At 34.3% G+C, this 23,241-nt stretch overlaps 1 protein-coding gene across 10 annotated transcripts in view; it reads left to right on the top strand.

Moving 5' to 3' along the window:
* SPEF2 (sperm flagellar 2) overlaps positions 1-23,241 on the top strand; it is a 76,380-nt gene that overhangs the window by 39,645 nt on the left and 13,494 nt on the right. For 6 of the 10 annotated variants that reach the window (XM_032675009.1, XM_032675013.1, XM_032675014.1 and 3 more), the window contains 7 exons: positions 882-1,123; positions 1,939-2,119; positions 2,907-3,048; positions 5,689-5,796; positions 8,759-8,894; positions 10,108-10,349; positions 22,180-22,286. In XM_032675009.1, coding sequence (XP_032530900.1) covers positions 882-1,123; positions 1,939-2,119; positions 2,907-3,048; positions 5,689-5,796; positions 8,759-8,894; positions 10,108-10,349; positions 22,180-22,286 — 1,158 coding nt within the window. Of the gene's footprint in view, positions 1-881; positions 1,124-1,938; positions 2,120-2,906; positions 3,049-5,688; positions 5,797-8,758; positions 8,895-10,107; positions 10,350-12,732; positions 21,262-22,179; positions 22,287-23,241 lie in introns of those variants that run through there. The other 4 variants (XR_004354404.1, XR_004354403.1, XR_004354402.1 and 1 more) reach the window with 2 other exon arrangements.

The following is a 23,241-nucleotide window of genomic DNA, read 5'->3' on the forward strand; positions in this document are numbered from 1 at the left end:
ACTGCATGAATATATAGATTTGTATAAATGCCATTTATCAGATTTCATTCCATCTTTTTGTGTACACACAGTTATAATAGAAGATATTTCCTCCTTAACTTATGGATGAGTACTGGTTTACACCACAAAGGTTTTATCCTTTGTTTTGTGAATGTGGTTTTGTGCATTTTCCCATGAATATTTAGTGCTGTTTTGTCAGTTAGAGACTAACACCATACTGTATCAATAAATCAAAACATGACAGGTGTTAAATGTTTCTTGAATCTTACTTGATTTCTTCTGAGATGATTCACACAAAAAGATCTTCAAGACACTTAGGTGTGTAAAGTCTGTTGATTTCTTTGATCCAGAAAAACTGTATGACTTGTAAAATTTTCTCCATCCATAGCCCTTTTTATTTTATGGTATTAAGGATTTTATTTCCTTTGAAAAAGAAGACCCATGTAATATGCTGGCACTACTTGCTACTACAGAAATATATATACATCAAAATATATTATGATTAACTGTAATACACGTTAGGCTCATGGTGTGACTCTGGGGTAGTCCTGTGCAGGGCTATGAGCTGGACTTGATGATCCTTGTGGGCCCCTTCCAACTCAGCTTATTCTGTGATTCTATGATTATTTATTGTAGAGGATTTTTCCTATTTTTGGTATTTTAACAACCAAGATTCTTAATACTCCTTAGAAACAGCAGTGTGAATACAGTATAGATGCAAGTAGAAGTATGCATTGAGTACACTATAAATGGTTATGCTTCTTTCTCTCCTTCAAACTCTTAGGATTTAGAATTGTTTCTGCTAGCATGTATTTAAAAAAGTAACAGAACTTTGTTCTGTCCTATTTTGAATTACAATTCTTCTGTCTTTTCTTCTCGAGGTTGAAATGGATCGTTTCCAAGATACAAAGAGAATTCTTCATGACTACTATAGGTCAATGGAAGGAAAAATCCCAACAGAAGACAGTAAAGATTTTACTAGAATCCCACTGTTAGATATTTTTGATGTAAAGCAGAAGGAAGATGTAGATAAGGAAGAGATAGATAAGGAAGATGTAGATAAGGAAGATGTAGAGCAGAAGGAAGCTGTAGAGCAGAAGAAAGATGAAGACAAATCAAAAAGGTAGAAATGCATTATTAAATTATACAAATATGAACAAATACAATGCACTGATAACTTTGTGGGTGTATGTGGAAGTATATGTGTGTATACTTAGAAGGATGGGGAAACAAGAATTTTTAGCCAGGGATTATACTCAAATGATGAATCTTATATCATCTTATAGATTACATGTACCCCTGATTTTTTTACTGATTTACCTGTATCACTTTCCCTAATGCATCCCTGAACTGTAAAATGTAAAGGCTGCCTTAGGAGTAAATCTACTGTAGAAATGTTTCCTATGTCCCTCACAATCCTCACATAAGTAAGTTAAAATATTATTTTGGAACATTAGCAGGTTTAAAATTTGCACCAATTAGCATAATTAAATGGGTTGTGTAATGACAAATGTAAATCAAAGCAACCTACAAAGATGCACAGAACTGAATGCCATATTAAAAGGTAAGGGATAGCATCAGATAATTTCACAATATAAAAAAATGCCATCAGTATTGACACCTGCTTTTTAACTTACTTGCAGTGCATTTAGAAAATGTCTTAGTATTAAAACTGTACTTCTAACCCATGTGGAATTCATCAGCAAAATCACAGAGTCATTTGCTGTAGTTTTATCCATCTGTTCATATTCCTTAACTGTTAATCGTAAAACTGGACAGTTTTCTTCTCATGCACGCTCTTCTTCACTTTTGGTCATTTTCTCTTGCTATTGGAAATTTTGAAAACAGCATTCTAATTTTTTGGCATATCCTCTGATATAGTTACTAACACTTTTTGCAAAGGGATGTGTCAATTATTGCTTATATTTTATTTTTGAGGATTCCTCTGGTTTCTTGGAAACTGTTTTCACCAGAAATTAATGCTGGGACAGAAAACAAGGGAACTCTGCAGGCAAGTCCTAACGTTGAGAATTCTGAAAATGGACTGGCTACTTGCAGGAATGATGAAAGGCTTATTATTTATACATGGCAAAAAGCAGTAACAGCAGTATCAAATATGGTAAGGAATATTTTATTTACTTAACCTTTTCTGGATCATACATTCAAAGCCTCCATTCAGCAGGCAGCCTAAACACATCATCTTTGCACTGTGTATCTCAGTTTCATGCCTCTTGCTCTACTGCTGATATTTCCATTGAACATTTTTGTAGTTCTATGAGGAAAGTGTTGGAATCTGTGTGTTATCAACATCTCTGTATTTATAACTGACCCTTTTACTCCATTACTGAGAGAAATACTTTGAATGTTGCCTCTGTATTATCTACTTCCACGATAAACTCTCCTCTTTCCCCTCTGTAGAAGTGTGAGAAGATGGAGAATTTTAATCCTGTGATGCAGTGTTTGCTCAAAACTTTCACAGCTTGAAAAGCTGTAGTTACATTCTTTTTTCTATATAGCTAAAAGTAAATTAGGTGAGCTTTTAAAATGGTTGGTTTCTAGGTTTAATTTTTCTTTTCTCTGTGATCATTTAAAAATAAATGAATTTCTGCACCCTGGCCACATAACTTTTAGGCTTGCTTCCTATACTGTTGATTCTTGCATTTCTCACATTTTCCTTGAGCACAGGGAATGATTACAAAATTAAACCCACTCTGTCTCTGTCTTGCATTTTTGATGTACAATTATATTTTTGGTAAATAATCAAAGTTTAATCAATTAATTAAAGTATCTCCTTTATTTATGTGTCTACTTATCATTAAGTACTTTTAGCAAATATAGGCAATTTGAAACAGTAATTGCACAGACTTGATGCTATGTGCTGTACTCTCTGTGAACATGGTGTCAAGGTAACAGCTGAAATAGAGTTTAGAGAAATGGAGGAAGAAGAACATCAGCAGCAAAAACTAAAAGAAGATCCGAAACGCTCAGGCAAAGCTGCTGGGAAAGATGTCAGAAAGCCTTCTACCAAATCACTTACTAAGAAGAAAGGTATTTAAAATACAGGCTTTGTTTCAGCAGTACTTGAAATTACTGAAATGTAAATCTGTGAGTAATACAGAAATGAATAAGCCAAGATATTTAATTTGTATTTACTTTATCTTTTAAAATACAAAGTGTGACATGTCAGTATAAAAAGCTGGTAGTGATAAAAAAGGGCAGAGGTTTTTGAATGGCAATTGCATTTATTTAAACATATATGTTGTCTTTATATGTAGGAATAAAGATTCTGAATAGCACATAAATATTTTTTCTCCATGTTCCGTATTGGAATGGAATGGAATAGTTAGAACTAGTTTATCAAATTAAATAAAATTCTATTAAATTCTGCCTATTTGCCAGCTATAAGTCAAAATATTTCAAATATTAATATTAAGGAAATTTCCCTGTCTGACCATCCAGGAGCCACTCTGGCAGTCACACTCTGCACCACTTGAGCTGGGACTGAGGTCCCTTCAAAGCAAGGGGCTCCAGTGAATGGACAGGTCCCCAACTGATTCCTTACACAGCCCACACTCGCACAGTCAGTCCAGGTTTCCTTTCAGGCTCCATCCCAGGTTTCCCACAGCAGTCTCAGACATCTGGATCCTTAACATAATTTAATCATGGTGCAACAACAGGATGAACTGGTGCCTTCAAGGAAGGACCCTGAACAAAGGAAACCCTGGGCTCTTATGCTCTCACAGTCCAAGCTCACAAAAGTCTGGGGTCATTGTCTTCTGCTGTGTCTCTGGGTGTCCAGTCCCCTGGCAGGGCCACAGGGCCCCGGGCCCTTTATTCTGCAAAGGGTTGGTGCCAATTCCCAGCCTCTTGTCTCAGGCTCCCACCACCCAGAACTCAGCCTGTAGCTCCCAAAACTAGCTGCACTGACTGCATTCCTCAACAATTAAAATAATGGGACTGGAATGGAAGGAGTAAATTATCCAGTATCTTAAAATAGACTGAAATTAATTTAGTAGCCATATAGTAGCATGGATCAATCAGTGTCCATAATTTTTATGTGTAACTGCAATGTGGTGTAAATAAAGAACATAGAATCTAATATCATCTATAGTCTTAAAAAAAAGCAACTCCTACTGAGGGAGATCTCAAATGTAGGCCTGGTAAGAAACTGTCCTAATGTATTTGCAAAAGGGGAACAGGCAGTCTGCTGGAAGGGACTGTGGCATACAAGGCTGTTTATACATTTTGTCATAACTACTTCCTTGTGCAGGTAGTGGTTTATTTAACTTCCACTTTTTTTTTCCTGCAAAATGTCCTAACTTCAGCAGGAAGCAAGGCTAGTAGCCTGAATCTTTTATCTTTTGTGTAGACATTCTACACGTCAAGAGAGGGGCTCATGCCCTGCGATGTGAGGGTAACCTGAAATTCAGGTACTCCATTTCCAAGTGAGAAAGCTGTAACTGCAGAGTTATTGTGCATAAAGCAGGTGACTTTTTTTCTTTTATGGACATTTAATTTGCACTCTGCTCAGTTCTCTCCCTCTGGTTGATTCTGTCCTTAGTAGGTCGAACAAGCATAGCCTTGCAAATACTTAGCCAATTGTGAGCCCCAGAGAGCTGGAGGCTTAGTTTAGCATTTAGTCCAGCCAAGAGAGTAGCAGATGTTCAGACTTCTAGAAAAGTTTTGTGAGAAAAAAATCAGCAGTCATCACCTGCTGTATGCTAAGTGGCTAGGTCGGAGTTTGTGGACTGCTTCTTGGAACTAAATTTTTGTTCCTACCTGGTACCAGACAACTTACCTGAAATCACAAAACCATAAAGTGATAGAACTGCAACGAGAACTCAGCTGTGCATTCCTCCTGATAGAAGAGGAAGTGTCAACTGATGATTTGTAACTGAAGTATCAACTTTGATTTAATGTCAAACACAATGTTACTGTAGTGTTCCTGTGACTCAAGAATTCCCTGGGAAGGAGCTGTGGGCTAGTAACTGAGTGATACAATTTACCATATGCAGTTTTGTCATTTCTCGATTTGACCATTTGCTTTATGTTGACCTTATGTATCATGCAGATGTCATTATTTTTTTTTTCTGTAACATCCCCATCTGCTCTTCTTCTAGGATAAAGCAATTACAAACATTTTAATATTTTTGAGTAATAGCCAAAGTGACATGGCTACAGAATCTCTAAAAACATTATAAAATACCTTTACAGTATCTGTTCATAGATAAACAAGTTAAAACAAGCTGATGATGCAGATTACAGAATGGTTTGGAAAGGCATAAAGGAACAAGTGTTATTCAAAAGATGTTTATTTATCTGCTGGTTGTGATAAATTGGTAGATATTAGGGTCAAACAGGACATTCTGACCATCTAGGGTCAAAACAGAGGCACACCTACTCAGTCATGATTTTCCATTCAGAAATACATTTTAGGATGTCCTTTGAGCAATTTTAATACAGTTGTGTATGCTGGGGTATGTTTATGGAGTGTTAATCTTAGCATGACTTGCAGATGTAAATCACATTTGATAGCTGAGCACCCACCTGCATATTCTCATAATGGTCACATCAAGTAAGGTAGAAAGTGTAATTTTTCTTTAAAAAAAATATGCTAATAAGTGCCTGTGTATTGATACACAAATTTACTAGCAAAGTCCAAAGACTGAAAGGTCTGTTTTCCTGCAGGATCGCGGAAGAAAGTCAGTGTAGTTCCTTTAGACCCAGAAGAGTTAAAGAAACAAGAACTGGCACTTAAAATAAAACAAGAACATCTGAGTGCCTTGAAACATGAGGGTATGTTACTATTTGGTTATTTGTATTGGGAGGTGATTGTTATTCCTAATTTAGGTAGTGTAATAGTCAAAACTAGCCAGAAACACTAGAGAAAATGAATGGATAAGAAGGAAAAAAGAAAGGAAGAGAGTAGTGTTTGGAGAAATCAGGATTTTTTTGGGGGTGGTAATTGCCAGTGCTTTTGTGATAAAAATATTAAAAGTAGAAATGTGATTTTCATTTTGTTCTCTGTTTCTTTTCATCTAATTTAATTTGGCATGACTAAGCAAATATTTGCCATGAGAGTAAAGGCTTAGCATTGGTGGCTAGCCACTTTTCAGTGTTCAATTGAATTGAGTTCAGTATTTGAAATATTTTGATATGGGAAAGAATTTTTTGGCAGTTGTATATTTCCTTGATATTCTTCTCTGATTCCCTCTTCTTCAAGCCACATGGGATTCAAGCAGCAGGATACAGATTTTCTTTATTCTTCCAAGCTTCCTTTACAGACAGACTCTTCAAAAACTGCATATTTTTTCAGTTATTCTGTCTCTTTGTCTGTCTTATCCAATAACTTCCAAGCCAATTCAGCCAAAAGTAGATGTCTGAAACAAAGAAGTCCTAGATTGAAAGAGGTTTGAAAATTTTTTTTTTAAACTAAAAGAAAAATACCTCTTTATCACTAAAGGGAAGATAGAGCCTAGCTGTTACAGATTCTGTCTGGCAGCAGTTGGCAAGCCCATTACCATAATGTTACCTCTTTGATGGGCTAACTATTGCATAGTTTTTTGTTATGAAAGTTAGAGGGCAAACAGCGGTTAATGAACAAAACACAAATTCATAAGGCTTCTTCAGCTCCAATCAGATCAAATGCTTGTACACCTACCACTTTCAACATGTTTTAATACAAAAGCAGTCTAAGAATAAATATTCCAAGGTTTTGGAGTAGTGAGCAGAAGAATAGTAATAACTTTGAAGATCCTAGTAGCATGAGGATGCATCTTATTCATTAACGTGTTTTGTTTTCTTTACATTGCTTTATTTTTATCCTATATTTGAAAAAATCCAAGAACCTAAGGAACGCTAAACACGTTGAGCTGTATTTTCTATTTGCACAGGCATGTAGTTGGCATTTGAGAATCATAGTTTCACTTGAAGCTTTGGGAACTTGTTCTTTTGCTTATATAGCTACACTGAGTCTAGCAAAGTCATTACTTGTGGATAGTTGCTAAGTTTTTAATGTTGATTTCATGTATGATTTCTCTGTTGCATCAGAGTACCTTGCCTTTTACTCTGTTACTGTTAAGAGAGCAGCTTTGTTGGTGAACTGTGCAGTGCCTACTTCTAAACAAAAATCTGTAACTACTGATAGCAGCTTCACAAAGAATGTGCAGAGAAGTCACAATTAAGGCAGCCTTAAACTGTACTGTAGAAAGGTGACTACACAGGCACAAAGTATTCTCTAAGGTACTTTCAACTTAGAACCTTTACTTTTTCCTGTCAATTAAAAAACCCTTTGTGAGACGCAAATGTTTAAAATGTTGAACATCAACTCTTTATTGCTCAAAACAGAAATTGTGCAGAGTTGCATTATGCTATGACTGCAATATCACATTTAAAGAACAATGCCTTGTTTTTTGTTTTTTTTGCAGTCCATCTTTTTACATTGGTTACCTAAAGAAGGTTTCATTCCCAAACCTAAGTATTTTTAAATATTAATAGAATGTGCAACAAATATAGTTATATAAATAATGTGACAGTCTTTAACTTTGAAGTCACTGTACCAATTACTATAAAATAGTATTTATTTAAAAGATTCTGTCATACAGAGGGTTGAATATGAAGAAAAACCAAATTGAATACTGAATTTGCCTTAAGGATTGAAAATAATCACTATCTACTGGTCTTCTTTCCTTAGCCTTTTTTTTTAAGGCTTTTTCCCAGTTCCATATACCTCTCAATATATTGCCTTAGCTGTCTTTTCATGCAGTTGGCATCCTGTTCTTAAAATCATACAGTGTCATGTTTGGGTAGGAAGGGACCCTTAAAGCTCACCTAGTCACACCCCATGTCAGAGGCAGGGACACATTTAACTAGATCAGGTTGCTCAGAGCCCTGCCCAACCTGACCTTGAATGTTTTAAGGGATGGGGCACCTCCCTGAGCAACATCTTCCAGTGTTTTATAGTAACCAGTTCTCTCACACTAAATTTTATTTCTAGTCTGAATCTACCCTCTTCTACCTTAAAATCATCACCACTTGTCTGTTCACTCAGGCTCTACTAAAAAGTCTGTCCCCGTCTTTCTAATAAGGCCCCTCTAGATACTGTAAGGTCCTATAAGGTGCCAGAGGAGCCAGCAGACCATATTAAACTATATTATCATTAAATTCTCAATCTTTTTAAAATTTTCATGTAGATATTCTGTGCATAATTTGGTAGAGGTGAATTATTTTCTTAGTGCTCACTAACCAACCCCTTTTCTAATGCAACCTGAGTTTGAAGGTGTAAAATGAATATGTAGGAAGCATGGGGCAGAACAAGTGAGGTTAATTTTAAAGGGTTGGAGGTTAGAAATAGAAAAGCAAACTTTTCTTATGATTAACATACATAATGATTTAGGTGTGTTTTCTGTAACATTTTTTCATAACAGAGTACTCACACTTGTATCATTAAGATTTTAGGTCTGTTGCTGTATTAATTTTGTTCAATGTCACTTTTTACTTTGACATTCCCTGCACCACTGTGTTAGTTTTAGTAAGCTATTTCTTGCCTTGTGAATTCTGATGCTTATAGAATACACACTTTTGTAGAATACAGGATGCAATAGAGATGATTGTGAGAAAATAACTTGTTCAAGAATATGAGAAATTAAGTGTTTTACTGCCTAAAAACAGGCAGTCATGCTAAATTTTAGGTTCTTAAGACTGAGAACTTCCTAAAGTTTTATGAATATTACTCATTATGACATTACCATTTAAACAGAGGCAGCCACAAAATCTCGACTAGAACTTATAAAAGAAAAAGCTTTAGCATTTCTTGAAGACCTAAAAATGAAAGTGGAAGAGGCTTACAGAGATATGGAAAAGTGGCTTGGATCCACCTTCCTGGCAGAAATGGCTGGGTAATGTATACCAATTTTAAACAATTTTATTTTTTTTTACCTAGACTATAGTAGTAAATATGGTAGTTTATGTAAGGAGAAATAATTTGGGAAAAAAATTTTAAAATAATAATTTTATTTCATGAACTGAAATTTCATTTTATCTTCAATACCTGAGTGGTAATAACTGATTTCCCAGAAGGTTCTGCTGATAACTGTAAAGGTAATTATCAGTTTTGATATTTTTCTTTTATATATTTCTAGTCTGTTTATTGGACTGCAGCTTTGGCAGATTTACAAGCAGACAGCCAGTTATTCCATTTAGTAGAAGGCTCTGTATCATTTCCATAGCTTCTGTCACGTTGGAATGTGAGATCATTTTGTTTCCTGTGCTTTACACATGTTGGAAAATTCCACCTACTGTTATTACCACTTTCTGTAACATTTCTCAAAATTATTTCAAGGACCATTAAAAAAGTTCTCCTTTGCAATTTTTCTGTCCGAGTAACTGAAATGTACTTTGAACCACTGTATGACACTTAGACCATCTGGCATAGAATGACCTATGTTCATATCATTAAAGAGCTTTTACTCTCCAAAGAAAAGGGGTCACTTTTCCCTTTGTAAAATGTTTCTGCCCTGTACTAAATTTTAAATCATACCTGGGACAGTGCTACTTGATCCATCTCAGGGCATGCCCGAGAAGAAAGACATGAATGTAGGATGTGAAGGCTTTAACAGGCAGTAGCTCAAGCAGGCAAAGCCTCTGCCTTCCAGCCAGTTTTATTTGATCTCCTGACAACAAATACCAAAGACACGGTATTTACAGAACATCATATCCTTTGTTCTGACATTCCAAGCCTGTGTCTAGTTGAATGTTACAGACAGCTAATGTCTTTCCCTGTATAAATTGTACTCATTACATTTGAAATGGGAGTTCATATGCCTCTCCACAATGCTGCCCTAGGAAGTGCTTTCATATTTTTCCATCTGGTCTCTTTTGTGTCCTAGATCTGACTTTATATAAATTTCTTACCGTAGTCAAAAGATGTCATGCTGCCAAAGGGGGAGTAGACTTCATAATGATTTTGCTGATTACAGGATTTGCACAGAGGATTTGTAATTCTTATTTCAGAAAAGCTCTATAAGTGTAAACACATTAAAATTTAAAGCTATGTTATTAACATTGTGTGTTTAGAAGTACTCATGGTTTTATTCACTCGCACTTTCACAGTGTTGAAAAGCTGGTTGAGGTTGCACGATATCATGTTGAGAGTTCTAGCAAAATCCAATATGAAATGACTTTAGAAGAAACAGATTTCTTCATCAATGGCGATGTAAAAATGTTTCCTGACCCTGTTCCTGACCCTGCTCCTGCACCACAAGTTCCACGCATAAAAACCTCTAGAAGTACTCTAACTATTTCACAACTCACTAATCTTCATAAGCAGTTTCTACAGGTGGCACCTAAAGGTAGGAGATTTTTTTTTCCTTTTAACTCCTAAAGGGCTGTTAGTTACTCTCAATCTGGAGTAACTGTCTGGGAGCTGCTAAACATTAGTATGACTAAACATATTGATGAAGATCGTGCTAGAGTTAAAGATCTCGCTACATAGAAAATTCATAGTGCAGAATACTGAAAATGTAAAGTACCAGACCGCTTTAAAGCTTCTAATGGCTTTGTTGTGGGCTTTGTATCCACAGGACCACATATTTAATATTCCTCCAACAGCTGCCTCTGTAATATGTTTTTAGAGGGGTATGTTTCGTGCTTGCTAAAGATTCAAGTCTGTAACTTGTTTACTAAATGACAGCTCAGTGAACACTGAAGCTGTATTTATTTTAAAACACAGTTTTAAAGAAATCAGTATTTTTATGAAACTATTATAAAGGGTCTATTATAACTATTAACCATTATATTCTTCCAGTCAATGTGTGCCTGCTGTTTTGGATCTTAACTTAGATAATGTAATTTGTTAACTCAAATATGTAATTTTTCTTTTCCTTTGAATGTGCACTTATTGTATGGGTGCCTGCTAATTATGGGAACCTTAGGCTTAGGATACTTGAAGGGACTTACTTGCAAAACTTCCTACAACTGTACAAATGTTACAAAATAATTTAGGTAAGGCAGTTTTTAAACTGAGATGGAAAGTAGTTACACACATATTTGCAGTGTTTCGTTACTACCAGTGTTCCATATTATAATTTTAGTATGATTGCCCTTAAGATTGTGAAATACAGTGTGTAAACAACTACTTGCAATTTTAAATCTAACTCTTCCAATGTAATAAGGCCACAAAGGCACTATGATGTTGAATTTAATTCTTTATTCAGAAATGCTTTTATGAATATTTATAGAGCAATTCCAATTTCCTTTTGCATATGAAACCATTTTAGGCAGAAAGATGTTTACAGTTTTCCCTTAGAGAGATGCATATCATCTCATCTATAGTGGAGGAGTGTGGATGTGTGTGTAAGCATTTCAAAATCTTCTGTAGAGACTAATTTTGCAGATAGTATTGCATACACTATGACACATAAAACTAAAAAATCTGTATGTTTGTAATCATTAGATAGTGCCAGAGAGGTGGAACACAGATACCAGTATGACTGGTCCTTTCACTTAAAAAGGGTTTTTTTGGTTTTAAATCACTCATTCCTTAAGATATTTAAAATCAAAAAATTTTGTCTATTACAAACTTCAAGACAGACCAACTACTTTGCTTGTATACTTGTAATAATTAGCAAGAAAACAATTGAAATATTTATCTGTTACAATATTTGTCATTTTGATAATATTATATTCACTAAAATGACCCAACATGACTTGCATGGTACCCAAAAAACTAGATATCTTGACTTAGTAGTCCTGAGACAGTAAAGGAATGGTGGTGCATGCTGTCTGGGACAATGGGAGGGAATTATTGTTTAAAATAAGGTCCCAAAAACATGCGAAAGCTTTCTTCTAGTGTCTGGTGACTATTAAGTCAAGATATTTACCTTTTTTGGATAGCTGAATTAGGATGAAAATCACAAGTTGTGCAAGTCATCTTTAAAATACTTCTTCCCATTCTTTTTTTTATTTTAAGAGGACATAAATTGTGTCCTACATTTCCTAAGGCAACCGCTCCCCTTCATTATAAACTCACTTCTCTCCTAAAATATCAGGAAAATTTTTCATATCTTTCTATCTCTCCTTGTTCAATAGAATGCTCGACATAAAATACATTCCTCCTTAGTAGTTAGTCTCTACTGAACAAAAGAGGGGAAAACACTAAAGCACCCAGCACACTGGCAGTGAAATTGTTGACAGGCAGCTCTAAAGCAGATACAAAAAACTAACAAACAAATCCCTGCCTTGGAGAACCTCTAAACTGATCTAGATGTGCTGCCAAACATCTTATTTTTTCTTATTCTCACCCACCCAAGCAGGTCTCTCAGTGTTTAATGGAAGTCCACTCAAACAAGCACATGAGGCATAGGCTATTAGGCAAATCTAAATAGAATAAACCTGCCAATCTCCTTGTAGTATGTGAATAGTAAAATTCCTGAAGTGGTTCTCAAAATTGCATATTAGGCTTTTTTAAAGCATTATGGAGATTACATGAAGCAGATTTTTACTTAGAAAGCAAGCACATAAAGAGTAACAAAGAAGGGGTGATTATGTTGGAAGAAGTGAACATGTAAACAGGCTTCTTACTGGATATGTGGTAAATGTCAAAAGTCTTTTCAAGATATGTTTAACAAATTGCTAAAATTAAAGCTAGAAGTTGGCGTGCCAATATGCTTTAAAGAATTTTGATATTCACAAAAGAATTCATATAAAAATTGTAAACAGTTTTGTGTTTCCTAGGAATTTAAAGTTTTAAAGAACTGCCGGTTCACCACAGACAACTTTGTACTGTCCTGCACACTTGGTTCTCCATGGAAGCACATTACTCTCCATTATAAGCAGCGATGGACAAAAAAAAAACCAGCTTATGCTGGACCTTCCTACCTACTGACAGTCTTTCATTTGATAAGGAAATGCTTATTTTTTTTTTTACTATTCCACATACCATTACCCAAACTCAACATGACTCTCCAATAATTGATGATTTCACTAACTCTTTTGATCAAGTTGTTGACAGTGCTCTAATATGTTACCTCAGGAATGCTTTTTTATAGGAAAAGCTGTGGCATGTAGAGCTACTAACTCTTACTTTTTTTATTTTCTCTTCTATGGTCTCTTTGGATGTGTGCTCTTCTTATCAACAAAATTAAACTAACCATCTATAAAATCTCATCCCCTTTGCTTCCCTTCAGCACTATGTTCTTCGTATGACCACATCTCTTGTCATTACAATTAGCATACATATGGAATGTCTTAGTTCTCTTCTAAAGATGCTTCAGAAAATGCAATTTGGGTATGGCTTTGCATTACTAAGCAGATCAAATTGGATTCTGTCCCAGACTATGTTCTCCAGCTTATGACTGAATCACACAAGGGAATTTTAAATTTTATTTTTTTTTCATAGTCATGATCTTTGTGAACCATTCCAATTTAATTATAGAAACCATTATTCGTCAGAAATAAACTTCAGTCAGGTTTAAAATATTTCTATATCAAATAACAAAAAAAAGTTTAAAATATTTATGAAATTATTAAGTAGTCTGCTAAGATATGAACATAAAGGACAGCCTATAACCAAATTGTATTGCTATTTCTTTTCAAGTTGTAGGCTTGTCAATTGAATTTTACTGTGTTGCTAGATTTGGAACAAATAGATATATTAAAGTGTTCGTGTAGTTCAGCTGAATTGTTACCTTTTTAATAGAATATTTTTTTGAATCAGAATTTTATTCTGACCCTGGATAATGTCTATAGATTATGCTCTCTCTTCCCAAGCACTCTAGAAGCAATTCAGGATCTTACATTAGTAATCATCATGACCTGACTGATGTATGTAGGGATTGAAGTTCATACATGAGTATAGAAATAGGTTCATCATCTCTAACTTACATTTTTTCGAGACTATTTATTTTCAATGTGCTTTTTAAAACTTGAAAATAAGAAAGGTTAAGTTTGTAGACAGAGGACATATCTTTTACTAGATGAAAACTTGGTAATTCTACTGAAAGTTCCATTTAAACCTGCTGTTATATCTCTTACTAAATCATGTATGTTACTTAATTTCAGAAATTTGCGACTATTAGCCTATGGTGTTTATAAATCTCTGTATCTAATTACTTGTAGGAACATATTTGACATGGTTGTATATGTTTCTGTGCATTTGAATATATATATATATCTCTCCAATTTTAAGATTTCAGTCAGCACAACAGAGGACCTCACCCCTCATTGCATCTGCGCAGCACCAGAAATACCTTACTCTTTATGATTCTAAATTTAAAATCCCAATTCTTGCTATTTAGGATTGGAGATATAGCAGAATCAGTAATAATTAGTAAATAGATGATGTAAATATTTACAGTGAAATTTGCCTGGAGGGAGTGATGAGTCTCTCAATAACTTGGATGGAAAGAATCATATATTTGAAATGCCTGTCTTTTTCATCTAAGTATGGAAGTACCCCATATTATTGCCTTTTAGCCTACTAAAGTTAGATGAATATAATTCATCCTCAAGGTTTATTTCACTCATGCTACAGAGTCTGGTACATAATTTGCATGGATCATCATCTAAACCTCTTGGTAGTACTATGGAAATATTTTTCTCCGTGAAAATCTGTTCAAATGTTCTGGTAAAATTTTATGAAAAAGGAATAATGTTAACATAATTCTCATCTTTAGTATAGGTTTGTTGCCTGTGTAAATTTATAATTTGAATCTTTAATAGAGATATACTACTTTCTCAGTTTAGAGAAATATTTTAATGCCTGTATGAAAATATTTTGCTGATTGGTGTGTTATTAAAAAAATCTCTTTTTTATATCTGTGCAGGGTGATTGCTCTTTGGTTAAATGTCCCAGTCCTGGTTCACACGGTACAAATCCAGTGTATACTTGCACTACTATCATTCTTAATGCTCCTTTTTGGATGTTTAATTTTTCTGTTTTCAATTTCATTTGCGGTCATAGTCTTAATTTCTTCACTAATTACTTTTTGCATTTGTTTATGGTGTTTCTGCACTGCTTTTTGAAACATGTAAAGGCTTTCTAATGTCACCTTGTGTATCAGGGAATGATACTACCTTTTAAAAGGTTTTTAATGAAAAACAACTTTATCTTGTGTAGCTTTTCCTACTTTTTGATTTCATTGATGACAAACTTTATGTGAAAAAGAGGCTGCTTCATAAGTAGTACAGGCTGGCTTCCTTTTGTATCCTGTGTTCTTTCCAAAGTACTACTGCAACAGATCCCACCTTTTCCTATGTTCCCAGTTTCTACATGGAAACTGAAAAATGTTGGTAACATTGAAGGTCCGTCATACAGAGAATATTATCCCTGGCAGTGGATCACAGGTCTATTCTGACCCTTATTTTCTAAGCACCAGGAAATTTCTACAGGTGCCCACAGCCCTCAAGAAGCAGTATGCACTATAAATATGTTACAATGATTTTGTCCCTTCCACCCTTTGACTTCTGAAGTTGCAGATCCATTAATCCATCTCTCCAACTCTTTTTCACCTAGTCTTGTGAGTTTGTGGCTTCCTAATGTTAGGGAAGATTTTAAATCTTTACTGTATGTTAAGAATACTTCTGCCCATCTTTTGGGTCCTGGGTACGGTACCTGTGCACGTAGGAAAAACCTTCTGTGGTCTAGTTGGTTTTGCTGTCCATGTGGAGCACAGCTGCTACCTCAGTTTTAAAGTTCTTTGAAAGGATCACTCAAATGTACTTAAACTGCATGTTCCTAACTTTTTTTAATATTTTGGCCTTTCAGGATGCTTAGAATAGAATGGAACAATCAAACTGTCATTTTTTACGACAATGGGAACAGAGAGTTCTCACAAATTGTATAATATATATTAAAATTTGCTCCTTCCTGTAAAATAGAAAAGAGTGGCATACAAAAACTTGTTTTCTTCAGACCTTTTAAGGCACCAGGAATGGCATTTCCTTCTATGATTAGCTTAATGTAATCACAAATTTTGCCTCTTGACGTACACATCACAATAAGGAGGGCGGGGAGTCAGACTGGGTTTAGGTCATTTGCTCAGGACTTTGCTTTTGCTATTTTGCAGTGAATAAATAGATTTCTAGTTGCCTTGCCTCCATTCTGCGTGTAATTTCTCATCTTTGTCTGGTTGCTTTCTTTTAAAGTCCTAACTTTCTGGCAACAATGTACTAGAAGAATCATTAAATTACTGGCCAAAAGTAGGAGATTCATAAGCTCTAGAGATAAAATTTTCAAAAATTGCAGCTTATGGTGTTTTCTCCTACGAAATACAGGAAAGACCATCTTCAGAACAATTTGGGAAATGTTAAGAACAATGTCAATGTTTTAAGACTGTTTTAATTTGGAGAACAAAATGAGAAACTTATGCAGTTGCTTGTTCTGAAAGCAGTAATAAAATCATTCTGTGTATAAATACATCTTAAGAAAATCATGTCAGCTACATGTGCCTTAGAGCATCTTACGCTTTTTTGTCAGGTTTTTGATTATGTATTTACAGACTTGCTCCAACTTAACTTTTCTGCTAATGTCAGGTATGATAGGCATTGTAATGTTTGTGACTTCAGTAGTATCTTCTGGAGACATTTTTCCTTGAAGACCCTTCTTAATTCCTCTTCCTAACTCTGCTTTTCTTTGTTTCCAAAATAGTGTTGATGCTGCTGCCCTTCACTGATTGCGTGTTCTGACAAACCCCTGATAGTCAAAAGGAAATGGAAGTCAAAACTGACCATTTCTTACAAGAATCCTGGGTAGTCTCCAGATGTTTTCCTTGTTCTCCTTCATGGCTGTTTATTTCAAGTCACAGTCTAGTCCCAAAGATTAATATGGACAAAAAAAAGAAAATATGCAATTGATATTTTATGGAATAATAACTATTATATATTTAGTTGTTTCTTTTTAAATTATAGCCATAAGAGCACTGAAGCAATTTAAAAGCAAGAGTAATTCTTCTAGCAAGAGAGAAGCTGGTGACGAAGGGAAAGAGAAGAAAGATTTGGAACATCAGAAAAGAAAGACGAATCGTCAATTTCCAAAAATATGGCTAACAAAATACTCCTGGTTAAAATATGATGATGAAAGGGGAATAATGTTTTGTGTACCATGTCGTAAACATAACGTGGATTTGGGGGAAAACATTCATAATTTTTGTTCTGGCACTGATGATTTCAAGCTTGAATTTATAAACACACACCAGAGTAGTGAAGCTCATGCCTGGGCTACCTGCATGGAAGCTGCCAGTACTGCTTCACCAGACACAGCTTCTACTGAGCAGATGTTGAAGAGCATGAACTCCTTAACATTAGGGAGAGTAGAAAATATTTTTAGAACATACCATGCTATGGCTAAATCTGGTTCTCCCCTTGTAGATCTTGATTAAATTTACAAACCAAAGAAGCTTTAACATGACCCTTCACAGTTTTTCTCAGACTTATCCTTCTGAAGACTTCTCTACAGAGACAGAACAGATCCATTGCTGATTATTAATTGCACAAATCAGTCTTCCCATAACAAGTACTCTTACAGCCAGGATATGACCAATATACTTCACAGTTTGAACCACTTTTCTTTCCCCTCTGTAAAAATATTTTTGAAAGTTGTAATAAGAATGCTTTATCTTGGTTTTTTATCTAGGAGCTGAGAATAAGTATAGTTCAGAGAAGTATCTGATTTCATATTTTCATAATTCTACATATTCAAAATGCATCTTTCTACTTGATAATTTCCAATCAAGATAAAACATACCAGCAGAATATATTTTTACCATCAAAGAAAAAGCAATGATTTGTATCAAAAGATAGCTAAAATTAAATCATTAAGGACCCCTCTTACTTCTTCTAACAGTAATGAAGATGTACTAGAGATAATTTGGGAGAAATGAATGTGAGATCATTCACCTTTAAATCAACCCATTTTCTGAATCAAGATCAACTCTTTACTTTCGCTATAAAATGTGTGTAATAATAGCAGAAACTGCACAATACCGTTCCATACCATACTATATCATGTAACTCTACCCTATATACACACACATACACACACATATATATATATTTTTAGAGTTTTGCATATATCTAGGTCTAAATAGTATGTCAGAAATGGAGTAAGTTTTGAATGAGTGCCTCCTGAAGGGATTTTAGTCCATTCAAGAAGAGTTAATCTGTAGGGATCAGAAAAAGGATCAGTACTGTGAACTATACAGGGGATTATAGAAGATCCATCATTGAAATATGTTAATCTGTGATTTCTCAGACCAAAAAAAAAAAAAAAAAAAAAGAAGTTTAGATATATTTTACCTAAGAAGCAACAGGATATATATTGTACAGGGTACCTTATTAGATATGTGGCATTGCTGATGTTAAGGGTTTTCTCTTAAATCAGATAATGCCAAGAGGATTTTTTCCCCTCTTAAATTTTCAAATGGGAAATTTTTAACTATGTTGAGATTAGAAAAATGTGTTGAAAATGTGTTCCCAGAATGTCCAACAGCTGAAGACAAAAAAAAGAAATAAAATCTGAAAGTATATTTAGAATCTATAACACTGAAGTCACTTCCATGGTGCAGGGGGGCATGTTTTCTCATAATCTTCCTTTCATCCATGAAACTAGGAGAATTCCTTCAACCTTGCCTCTTGGGACATATTTTCTAAGCCTGTGATGATTCTTGCTACTTTCTTCTGGGCAGTCTTTAGTTTATGTACATCCTTGTAGATCTGCAAATTCCAAAATTGTATGCTAGCAGAAGCTTTAACAACTGGGAGAAAAAAAAAAAAGGGTTATTTCCAATGTCTTTATGTGTACTTTCTGGTAATATTGTGATCTGCTGTAGTCCCTAGATACTTTTGTATACAAATTTTACTTTGTCAGTAAGATTGCCATTGTGCCGTTTATGCAGTTCATTGTTTCAGCCCAGTGGGACACTTGACATTAATCCTTATTGGATAGTGTCCTTTTATTCTAGACTGTATCTCCAACATGTAAAGCTCACTTTGAATTCTAATCCTATTATTCTCCAGTATGCTTAAAATTCCTTCCTGAATTGTTTTATCTGTAGTGTAATAAATGCATCAGTTTGTCAGTCTGTTTCCTCAAAGTACTTTGATCTGTTTCTGGTGAAATTTACTTACTGATCTTCATCATCTCTTGAGTTTTTCAAAATCTTCATGAATACTGATTCTTTTTCCACAGTGCTTGCTACCTCTTCTAATTAAAAATGTTTCTGGACATTTAATGATTTCATTTTCTATTCATTCTCCTACATTATTCAACTAAAACTTACTGGGTTTGGTTTCTTTTATTTTGGGCTTAGCAAAAAAATTTTATAAAGAGCATACCTGTTTTGAAACGAGTCCTGTTACGTGGACAAAGGCAATTCTGGGAATTGTTTTCCTTGTTCTTTCCTAGAAGACATTATTTACTTTTACCACTTGCAGAGTGCCATTTGCAGACACCGGTATTCTTTTCTCGGTACCATCTGTGTAGCTGCCCACTCTCAGGCATCTCTCCGTGATTATAAAGCATTAGCAGCTCTTGAACTAAAATGGTGAATCACCTTTCGTCTCAGATTATAATCAGATATTCAAAAATGATTCCGTGCTCTGTAATATATACCCAAATACATTAAATCGAGACAAAATACCTGAAAACACAGTGAGGAAAGTATTTCTTATCTTTTTTTACATGTTTATGAGGGATTTCCTCTGTCTCTCTGAGACTTCCTCATCATTCCTCCTACATATGTCAGTAGGAGGAATTAAATCACAGTCCATTTGAAATTTTTGAACTGTTATAACTTTGGAAATATCCCACATCAGATGTTTCAGGAGGAGGTAATAAAGTAAAAGAAATTGCCCTACAGCACATCAGCAATTCTATAATTAATAGATGGAAAATGGTTTAGCTCTGATTGAAAGAGGATGTGTTTCTTCACATTTACCACACAGGAAGAAAAGTGGGTAGATACTGCAGATCACTTGGCAGAGCTTAAATATCTCACAGTAATTCATGTTTGCCATAATATTTACCTGAAAACTGCATTCTAGCATTTTCTATAATCCAATCTAAGTTCTATGATTTAGATTTGCAATCCTATTTCGGACATTAGTTTTGATACAAGTTCTTAAAATTCCTTGTCTCTCAAATACTTTTTATGTATGTTTCTAAAGTCATGTAGCCTCATAAAAAAATTAGATGAGGATCTTAGTATCCTTTTACAATTTTATGCGGAAAAACAAAATTAAATTTCATTTCAGGAAACCATAGGCTCATAGGAAATACAGGAGCTACATTCTTTATTGGCATAGAGGGAAATCATATTAGGAGTTGAACTATTGTGAGAAAAGTTAGATTGCCAGTAATCAGATGTGGAGAGGCAAATTTCAGCAAAAAATGCAATAAAAATTATCATAACTGCTCTCTTCATGGTAAAGCACTAAGAAGAAATGAGACTGAAAGAAGATGTAAAACTTTTTCCTGTTGTTTTTTACATGAAGTGTACACTGACTCCTTCATGGACCATAGACTATTCTCCCCATGAACCACTAAAATGTTATGTGGTTTATTGAATTACTTATGAAGTCACCCAGTAATGATGCTTTTGTTATGCAGGCTTTATTGTGCCATATGGAAATTATCTGATTCTTGTAGCATAAAGTTTTCATCAGAAAACAAATTTCTGGTTACCTTAAATTATTACATCAGCAATCCAGAGTGCTTCAGTAAACAGCAAAGGGTTTATCACATGGTTTTTTAGAAGATATTCTTTCTCAATGTTGATAACTCAAAAACTTTCACAAGGTGACATCAGAGCACTGTTACCAGTCTGCCAGTATTTTTTCCACAGCCTTTGCTTTCATGCTGAAATTGTGGTAGGATATATGGCTTCAAGTCCTTCCTTCTTTCTCTCCCAACAGAATTTAAGCTTCCCAAATCTGTTTTTTACCTCTTCTCTCCAAGCTTATATATGTATAGGATTCCTCTGCTGTACTAAGATGTGCTGAAGGCATTAATCCTGTGTTTTCTGATTGGACATAAATGGAGACTGTAGACTATCAATTCAAATTGGCTACTGGATTTTGAATACTGACATTATGAAATTAATATTCAAACATTCTTAATTTTTCTACCACTTACATCTTTTTTCATAAAGTTACATTTCACTCCAGACATTTTTGCTTCCAACAAAAATGTCTCTTAGCCATAAAATGTGCACAGCTGTGCTTTTTCAAAAGGACAAGACTTTCGACTGGAAAAAGAAAAAAAAATAAGTAAGTCTTACCAGTATTTCACTGATTGTATATGCTTTTAAAGTAAATCTCAAGACTTCCAGTTTTGGTGCTGTGGATGTGATCATAACCTGACCAAATCAGCTTTGTCTCTCAAAATTTAAATAATTTGAAACTTATTTTCCAGGTTTTTTTGTTAATGCAGAGGTTTTGCCGTGAATTCTCACTGAGCCAGCAAAGTCTGTTTCTGGAAGAAAAGACTTTTGTCTGTCTGTTACATTTTACATACATAATTTTGCATTTTAATACTGTGTATAACATTTAAAGTTTGCTTGCTCATAAGCAAATCCATGCCTATTTAAAAAACAAATAGGATTTGTTGGACTTACTTGTCTAATGATTTCTATAAAATAAAATTAATGGAGCTATTTTTAACTCCCTCAAGTCAGTTCTGAAAAGCTTTTTAAACAGATCGATTTTGTTTCAAATTTCAACAGACAGTGGTCTGTGTTTCTTATCCTATTCTCTAACTTATGCATGCTTTTAAGTGTGGAGATAGATTTATGATTGATTAAAATAGAGGACAGTGGGGGAAAAGATTGATAGGTATTCAACACAAAGAAATTGTGTGATTGGTATTTTTGAACTGCTCATAAACTGTCAGTGTAGACTGTGTGAGGATGGATTAGTGATAACAATGCAGATCAGAACAAGTACCAAAAGAAATGCAATGCATTGGAATATTTGATATTTTGCTATTAGATAGGCCACACATGATTTATTTTAAATGAGGAAATTTTATGTTTAGCTTTGAAAATATTAGCATTATCAATAGTGCATAATAGCAAAACAAATAAGTTTCCCACATTGCTATTAAAATTATAAAAACCAGATTTCCTTTAACAGAAGAAGTCTATTTAAAATGCTAAATATATTTTTTGGTATTGACTTTTCTATTAGGTTTTATACGAACGAAAGTATTTATTGACATTTTTAGTCGCTTGGTTAATTTGAATCGTGGAGTAAATTGCCTTCCTGATCGATGGATGAACTTAAAACTTCCAGATGTAAGTTAACTCCTGTTTTCTCTTCAACTGGAATATTGGTTTGTGCAATATTGTGCAATTGATGCAGCATTGTCCTTATTAAGATAAAATCAAGATTATAGCTATTATAGGACATTATCAGTTTTTCCTTAAAATTCTTCTGTTTCACTAGAGGATTCTGGAAGACACTGCACCAGAAATAAAATGCTTTTGTCAGCAATATATTTATTTACAATTTTCAAATCATGGGGTTTTTTAGGCACCATTGAAAATTCATTTCCAGGAGTTAAAATAACACTGTTTATGTTCTTCATTCCAGCACAGGAAATTAAAATCTGGAGCTGTATGACCTTAAACTTACTTATCTAAGATTTTCAGGTTTAGGAACATGAAAATTAGAATTTAGTCTTTCCAAATCTTCCATACTGAATCGTCTGATTAATTTTACTTTCAGGTGTTGCTGGTAGGCCTATTGAATGAAATTATTTACTTGTTTTAGCATGTTTTGATAATTATTTCTGACAGTAAACCATGATTCACATTTATATTTTTACTGGATTTCACATGTGGAAACAGCTTCATTCATATATTCTTCACACAGATGAACTGCATGAGTAAAACATTTTAAAGTTTCCCAGTGGTGTATTTCCATTGAGTTTAGTGAAAACTAGCCACAGCTGTCATCATCAGTATATATAAATCTAATCTTAGCACAGCAAATTAATTGTTTGGGGAAAACTGCAAGTCAAATATTGTCTATTAATAGACCACATGTGCATGTATCCCATGTTCTGTGTTCTTTGAGAACTTTTAGTGCTTATAAATGCTATTTTTATTTTAATAACTGAATTTTCTTTCTTTAAAAGCGCCATTTTAAAATGAGACTTTTAAATTTATAATGAAAGCAAGAACTTATTTACAAAAGGAAATGCATGAAGCATAAGCTAAGGTACATATTTATTTTGCACAAGCTATT

This window comes from Chiroxiphia lanceolata, chromosome Z (assembly GCF_009829145.1).
Source record: "Chiroxiphia lanceolata isolate bChiLan1 chromosome Z, bChiLan1.pri, whole genome shotgun sequence".
Taxonomy (NCBI): Eukaryota; Metazoa; Chordata; class Aves; order Passeriformes; family Pipridae; genus Chiroxiphia; species Chiroxiphia lanceolata.